Raw genomic sequence first — 8426 nt, forward strand, 5'->3', positions numbered from 1 at the left:
TGTGTTGCTGTCATCGAAAGGGAGGTATACGGTAAGGAAGACGAATAGGATTACCCCACAAGACCAGATATCGGCATTAGCGCTATTGTAGCCTTTTCAGGTGAAAACCTCTGGTGCGGTGTACGTCGAAGTTCTGCAAGCAATGTTAAGGAGGTCATTTTTGAACTGATCCGAGAGGGCAGAAGGCCAAAGTCAGAGATCTTAATGGTGGTGAGGATGGTGATGTACAACAGTGATGATGGTGAGGATGGTTATGTATGACGTGAAGGTTGTTGGGATCACTGTGAGCACAAGATGGTGGACTAACAGCGGATTGACAGTGGTGAGGAAGATGGAGGATCAGCGAGGGCGATTTCACCACCATAGAGAGAAAGAGGTGGGTTACATTTGTAGCGCTTGCAGATCATGAAGCACCGGTTGGCGCGTCTGATGAGTAGGATGGTCTGAACGTAGAGGACAGTTTGTTATGGATGTTGCTGGAGTTGGTTTCACCGATGTCTGAATCTCCACCGATGACTAACTTACTAAATCGGTCTCTAGTTTCTACCAAAGGGTAGGAAAAAAAAAAAAAAAAAAAAAAAAGGCCAAATTAGGGTTTTTAAATTTATTTATGTCAATTTTGACTAAAAAGTGGTCAGATGGACTTATTTGCACATTTTTCTGAATTTTATGGACTAAAATGCACATTTTCAAAAAGAATGGTCTATTTGTGCACAAAACCTATATTACAGGGGTGTTTTATGCACTTAACCCTTCATAGATGTCACTTAAAAGATGTGATATTTTTTATAAAAAAAAATTACACCTAAGGATCATTATTTCCCAACATATATTGGTCATATTTATAATTTAAAACTAAAATTTTATTATTATTTTTTTTAGCATGAAATATAAATGAACAATTGCAAGAAAAAGAATGAAAGATACATACATAAAAAATGCAAAACAGTCTATCTGCATGCGAAACCTAGTTAGTAAATTAAATTATATGTGTATGTACGCTCCCAGGGATATAACAGTGTCGGCAAGGATTCGAGAGGTAAGTCCTTGAGGTCTTTCTTACTCTAAAAAAAAATAATAATAAATAAAAATATAAATAAATAAATTATATGTGTACATACAAATTTTAGGAAAATACTTCCTTTTGTCATTCAGGTTTAATGACATGGTAAAATATAATTTTACCACCAACCCGAATGAAACGATTTTAAATAATTTGTGTATATATCAGTAAATTTTTGATCCCAAATTTTTAATTCATACTACGTATTATACACGTACATATCAATATTCGAATTTTTATGTTTTTCTTTTTTCTATAGAATTTTTATAACATATTAAAAAAATAAAAAATTGGTCGTTTGTTTCTGAATCCTTTTTTTATTCGTACCATATTTTACTATTTATGAAAGTAAAATTACGTATATTTAATCCTCCTCAAACCTTGTAACATCGGAGTCTTGTGTACTCATTAGGGATATCAATTCTTACCACCCCGTCGGGGCCCCGCCTCGTCCCGCTTCGTTAATAACGGATATGGGAACACTTTTTATACCGTTGGGGTGAGCATGGATACAAATTTTGTACCCGTCGCGGGTCACAGGGCGGGTAAGGGTTTAGTATACATATCCTAGGGGCCCCGCCCCGCCCCGCTAAGCATATAACTATATTTAATATATATATATATAATATTAATAACTTATTTTAGCGGCTTACCCAATTACCCATCTCTTACCATCCTAATTTGGGATGTAAACTTGGTATTAAATTTGCTTTTGTTTTGGTTATGGTGGAAGTTGGGATTAGAATTTCTTGTGATTTGGTTGTATTAAACTTTTATTTTTGTTTATTATATTATCTGAATTATGTTATGTGCATGTTATTTTTTTATGTTTATTGGGATACATAATTTCATTTATATTGTGCCATTCCTAAACTTTTCACATTTAAATAGCAAGAGCTTAAGTTCCAAAAAGTGGGAGAAAAAAATTTGTTAGCGGGGCGGGCACAAGGCACAGTATTTTCTAATGGGGCGGGGCTGGACATGAAAATCTAACCCGTCGCGGGTCTCGGGACGGGTATGGACTTGACAAAAATTAAAAGGAGCGGGGCAAAATTTAAAGAAATTCACTCCAAACCTGCCCGTTACCATCCTAATACTCATCTAACCATTTTTTACAATAAAAAAATTGTAGAATATCCTCTCTATTTTTTTTCTTTTTTTTTTTCATGTATTGGTAGTGTTTTATTTTTCTACTACACTTTGTCAGTGTCCATGTTGTGTCAGAGTGTCCATATTTTTTAAATTACATTTGATCCTTGACTTATTATTATTTATTATTATTATTATATTGCTCCTATCATTAGCTGTCAACATAGTTCTATCATTTTTCGTAGATTTCCTTCACAACAAAATGGGATATTGCTTTAAAGAAAGACCAATTATGCTGTCACTATTATATCTTTTTCCAACTGTTTAAAGTTAAATGCAAATAATAGACTAAAATACCTGCTTTTCTGTCCACCATTTTTGCAGCAGACAGAGAGACAGCCCAACAAATTAAATTGACCTTATGGAATCATATCACACACTAATCAATATTATGTGTCAATTTAATAATTTATGCTACACAAACAGTGTTTTGTCCAAAGGATGATTCTGTTTGTTGGGAGACTTTCTCATATCTATATAACCACATGTTCAGGCCAGTTGAGCTGTTTTCTGTTTTGTTCTTTTCACCACAATCAACTACAAAATTAATATGTTTGTATAAACACATATACAAACATTATATAATACAGATGTTCTATTTTTATTGGTAAAGAATATAACTTATCATGTGACACAATACATGATATGTACGTATGTACGTTGGATTTTAGTTTTTCATTTAATAGGGGTGGGTGAAGGTGGGGTCCCAAAAAAAAAAAAAAAAACAATTTTACCATACTACTTTAAGCCCATCCTAAAAAAATTAATAAAAAAAAATATTAATAGTAGCCCACCCCAAATTAACCCAATGCAAAGGTAGTTCACCCCATTCAGAAATGCTGGATTCGCCCTTCCACGTATGTGTGTGTGTGTATATAATTCTTATAAGTCCAAGATCTCCATTCAGATTCGATGTTGGACAAGAATTCTTTACAACTAACAAGACTCGTGTATCTATACCAATAACTATTACTATTTTTAATTCAATAAATAATTTATATTTTTTTGAAGGTTACAGTAACATTGTTCTTTTGTCATTTGGAACTCAGGAATTCAAAACGAAAAATAATCTTTTCACATGTATAAATAATAATGAATTTTAATCATTTTGTGACTTTAAAATAATGAATTCATTCTTACACTTTGTGCAAAATAATGTTTGAAGGTTATGTTGTATAAGTTGTATAACTAGTATATAGTACCTTAGTTGAGGTCAACACACACACCATTCAAGTCAGTGATGCGGTTCGAAAGTGAGACCTCATGAACTTACCCCCAAATGTTAGGTATTGTTTGATAAAACTGAAAATTAAGTATTAAAAATTTTAAGAGTTAAATTTTAAGTACCAAAGTTTTAAAGTGGTATTAAAAAATAAATATTTTTTTTATATCTTTTCAATGTTCAGGACGTACCTATTATTTAAATTTTACTACATTTTAAGTAAAGGTTACGGTTTTCAGTGATATTCAAATTGCATTATCAATCATACTTAACTAATTAAATAAATACTTAATTTGTTCATAACTTAATGCTGAATTGAAGATTGAGTAATGAAACACTACCTTTAGCCTTCATTCTTCATTCTTCATTCTTCTTTCTATCTTGCACTTATTTGGCATTGGTTTTGTATTGCTTTCATAGTATCATAGCCTTGGTTAAGGTATGATTTGTTCCCTATGTGGCTAAGGAATGATTCATTTCCTAGTAGATTGAACTTTGGGTAATCAATAGTCTAGACAACATAGTCTCTGTTCAATAATCATTTCTTCATGAAGTTGCCATGTATAAAGTTCAAATGAAAATCCCACAATTGATTTCTTTTTTCTTTTTTCTTTTTTTTTATCAATCATATGGAGTGAAAAGCTAAAATAATGGGCATATACGGCTAATGCTTTTACTTCATATTTTTTGCTTTTGCTTGTATACTATAGCGAAATAAAAGAACAAAACATGTTTAGTAACATTTACTGTTATTTAAATAGTACCGAAACGCTTTCGAAAAATAGGCCAAAATCGGAAGAATAAAAATAATATTTTTGTTTGCTTCCGCATTGTAGCATAGCACTGTTCAAAAAAACCAAAAAAAAAAATATATATCCTTTCTAAAATGACATTTTTAAGTAGCCATTCAAATTTTCAAACTTGCAAAACTTCTTACCAAACATGTTTTCATATTTTTGTTTTTAAAAATCTTGCAACAAATTTACTTTACCAAACAAGTTTCAAAATAGTATTGAACATTCTAAAGCAGAAACATTACGCTTTGGGTCGAAACAAAGACAATTGCCAAATGGACCCCTAGTCTATCAGAAAGCAATGAACTTACAAGTTGAACATCAACGAAAGTGGCACTAGATTAAAAATAAAAAATAAAAAAAAAAGGCATGTTTGCCTTCTCTTTAATTAAATTCATACAAGCACAAGCTCAGTAGCTAAGATAACCTTTGGTGGTGAAATGGTTCATAAAACTAAATAAGAGCTTCTTCACAGGAACTCTCAAGTTCACTCCATCATAGGAATTGACCCACCAGCTTCCACAATTTGTTGCTCCATCTACAACCAACAAAAATAGATATGACTTATGCATGCTTACATCTACTAATCAAGAGAGTAAGGGCCTATTTGGTTTAATTTTCTATTATCAAAAACTTAGAAAATAGAAAATTATTTTCAGAAAATTATAAAATACCGTTAAATGAAAACAAACATTTCTTAAATTGGGTTTTCAGAAACCATCAGCCAAGTAAATTTTTGTACGGCTTTTAGATTTGGAAAATAGAAAATTGGTTTTAGGGACTTGTAGACTTATAAAAGACAGTCTCTGAAATTTCAGCGGCATCTTCTTAAGTGAGTTTTCCAAAAACAACTTTTTTAAAATAAAAAAAAACTATCACTCAAGCAAAATTTTGTACAGTTTTCAGATTTTCAGTTCATAAAAACCGAAACCCTATTCTCAAAAAATTGAACCAAACATGCCCTAAGGCTCCAAATACAAAGCATGTTGTGCACAACAAAAGTTCATTGTTCTCACCCTGAATAAAGCTTCAAGCTTGTTCTTCACAAGCAAGTACTCTTGTTTTACTTGTTGCAGGCATCTCATGCACCTAAATATACATACACCAAATTCTCCCTTTCAATTCCAATTTCCAGATTAATTTAGCATATGATTGGTTTGGAAAATTAGAAATACAAAATACTTCAGCTTTGAGGTTGAGAGAATAAAATTACTCACAATTCGACGTTTTGTTCCTCACAGAAGTTGCGGAAGGCAATGCAACCATTTTTAACTCTCTGTGCACCTATGCTGTTAACCACAAGATTCCGCATATTTTTCATCAGAAATAGTAATGTAGCGTTTGGAAGCACTGAATCAGTGCTTTGGATTGGAAGAAATCTAATTCAAGCATAACATAAATTTAATATAAAGAACGACCAATTTGTACTCCCTTCTTTTTTTTCAAAATTTGTATTTCCTTGACATAATTACAGATCTGAATTAGCTGTTACTTTTGAGAGTTCGGAATATATAGATGTCAACATTGGTTAAAACTTTTTTTTTTTTAATGGGCTAAATACAAGTTGGAGGAAAATTTAAAGAATTTTACAGAAGCTAAAAATGAGTCCATGGTAGTCTTTAAACACATCAGAACAGCAAAGCAGGAAAATGAAGCACATACTGAAAGGGTCTGTGTGTGTACCTGGAGCTGCTACCCTTGAATTGGTGTACATGTGCATCAACCTTTTTGAAATCTACAAATTGCTGATCTCTACACAGATATACATACATCATATATATATTATTAAAAAATTCAAAGAAGATAGAAGAAAAAATTTTGACATCCTAAACTTCACCATCATAACATCCTAAACTTCACCCTACCCAGAAAAATATACACACACAGACACACAGTAGGATACTTACAGAGCTGTAGTGAGATCATTGAGAAGCCTTTCAGAATCTTCAAAGAAGAGAGAGACCACTTCAACCACAAAATCAGGGTTGCTCTCATCTTGCAGTTGCTGAAGCTGTGTAAACTGACCATCCAAAAACCCCTTCAAAATCAACAAAGTCCAACCAATCAAAGAAATAAAAAATTAAAATTAAAATAAAAACAACCCAACTGACAAATACATATACCAAATATACAATACATTTGTTTTTTTTAATTTTTTATTATTATTTATGTTAGTTTCCACACTTTTACATTGTGTTCATTACCTCATGAAACAAAGAAGTTGTGTATTCAACAAACCGCCTCTGCAACTGATCCACATCCATGCTTTTGCTTGCTTGGTTTCTTCTCTCTCTCTCTCACACACACACACACAAACACACACCTAGGGCTGTTAGCTGTCACACCAATAAAAATACGAAAGCTTGCTGGTTGATACTGCAGATCTTGTGGAATAATTGTGGAGTCTAAGGATATAAATGCTTGAAATGGATTTGGTGAATTCAATGTGCAGAATGTGCAGAGAGAGAGAGAGATCCAAATTTTGGCCTGCTTTTGATGAGTACAATTTGGAGTCTGCCCTTTATTTACTTTCCTTCTCTGGATTTGTGCTCTCTGTTTTGTCACAGAATCACTGCACCTAAAAGCTATCTCTCTCTCTCTCTCCAACTTTTTTTCCCTTAACCTAACATTTTACTTCAATGATATTATTAGCTTCCTTCATTTATTTTCTATTTTGGGTGATTGTGTTTTTCAAAATATTTGGTTCTGTTTGAGAAGCTACACATGGACTTTTGGACTTAGTGGTGACTTTAAGTCATTGGTTCACAGATGATTATGATTTTTATTTTTATTTTTTATTTTTATTTTATACATAATCCTCCTTTAATTTATATAGTTTTAGGTGTGCATGTATATTGAGTTCTTTGACCTGTGTGAGTGGTGTTCAATGAGTTGTAAGGTTAATATTCTTTCCTTATTATAGTGATGTAATTGGATTTGGAAGATTGCATTCCTCATGTTGGATGCAATAAATATTCTTATCATATGGAAAGGTTGAACTAAAAAATATTGTGAAAGATTGGTCATTGAAATACAAAGATTCTCAAATATTAAATTAGTATAGCATGTGATATATGGCATTTGAAATGAGGATTAAGTTTATAATATTACCTCAGAACTTTTTAGTCGGTTGAATCATCCATCAAGTGTACTCAGATTTTCAAGAATTAAGTATTTCCAAGTATTATAGTCTTTCAACTCAGCATTAGCTCAACCATTATCTGTTGGTTCAAAAGATTGACATCAACTTTTCTCAATTCAATGGATGAGAGCTAAGAACTTACCTCATCATAATCTTTTCCATTTCAAGGTGAAGCATGAAATTTAATTGACTTCAAACTTATCTAACTAGAAAGAGTAGAACTTAGCTTGCAGCAAGATTCTCTTATCTTTTGTGGTTGAAAGGCATCATATCATAAAGGGCCTCCTATTTTTTTATCCTCTCTCTTTTTGTTAAAGCGAATTTATAACAACAAATCAAACATGTTCACGAATAGTAACTATAACTCATTTATGAGGTTTTTTATATTTATTTTTTTTACAATAAAAGAAAAAAAAAAAAATTGAATGGGCTCCACTCATTTTGGGTGGAGCTCCGGTTGTATGTAAAAGTGATCAAACCCCAACTTAGATTTTAGTGTCTCATGAAACATTAAGTTAAAAAAAGTTAAAGCCATCAATGTGAATTAAGCAAAAGACACTCAATATAATACCGATAATCATTGAGAATAGCAAATTGTTAGTGGTCTCACCTTAAGGGGTAGTTTAGGATGGCAATTTCTCTCGACCCGGCGGGTTTCTATCCTGCCCCACTCCTAATGGGATGAATTTGGTAGTTCCCTAAGTGAAGTTGAGACGGGAATGGTAAAATAATTGAAAACCCGAAACGGGTAGGGAGTGGGGTGGATTTAATGATGAACCTGCCCAGCCCCCGCCCCGATTATATATATACATTTAAAAATTTAATATAAATATATATTTAATATTTTTTAAACCCTTGTTACTTTGCCGAAAGTATGAGTTAATATATTACTATTCAATATTTAGTAATTTAAAAGTTGAGTTAGCTTATTTATCAGCCCATTGGGGTTAGTTTACTAAATAATAAAAGTGGCATAACGTACCCGCCCCGCCCCACAATTAAACAAGTACGTGAGGCAGAGTCGGTACTTCGTTACTAGAGTAGGGACGGTGATGG

General features: G+C 32.4%; 1 protein-coding gene across 2 annotated transcripts; it reads right to left on the minus strand.

Moving 5' to 3' along the window:
* Positions 1 to 4496: 4496 nt before the first annotated feature.
* On the minus strand, positions 4497 to 6952 carry LOC132295069 (histidine-containing phosphotransfer protein 1-like). Of its 2 annotated transcripts, XM_059793147.1 has the most exons (6): positions 6433 to 6945; positions 6136 to 6266; positions 5912 to 5980; positions 5446 to 5517; positions 5245 to 5317; positions 4497 to 4766 (listed from the first exon to the last, which is right to left on the minus strand). In XM_059793147.1, exons 1-6 carry the CDS (start codon positions 6490 to 6492, stop codon positions 4716 to 4718), a joined length of 456 nt encoding a protein of 151 aa, XP_059649130.1. In that variant the 5' UTR covers positions 6493 to 6945; the 3' UTR covers positions 4497 to 4715. The 2 variants fall into 2 exon arrangements, with proteins under 2 accessions (XP_059649130.1, XP_059649137.1); XM_059793154.1 differs by lacking the exon at positions 5245 to 5317 and having other exon boundaries at positions 6433 to 6952.
* Between the last annotated feature and the right edge of the window lie 1474 nt (positions 6953 to 8426).

This window comes from Cornus florida, unplaced genomic scaffold (genome assembly GCF_030987335.1).
Source record: "Cornus florida cultivar Cherokee Brave unplaced genomic scaffold, ASM3098733v1 CherokeeBrave_3.0.0_Hap2_Chr01, whole genome shotgun sequence".
Lineage (NCBI taxonomy): Eukaryota > Viridiplantae > Streptophyta > Magnoliopsida > Cornales > Cornaceae > Cornus > Cornus florida.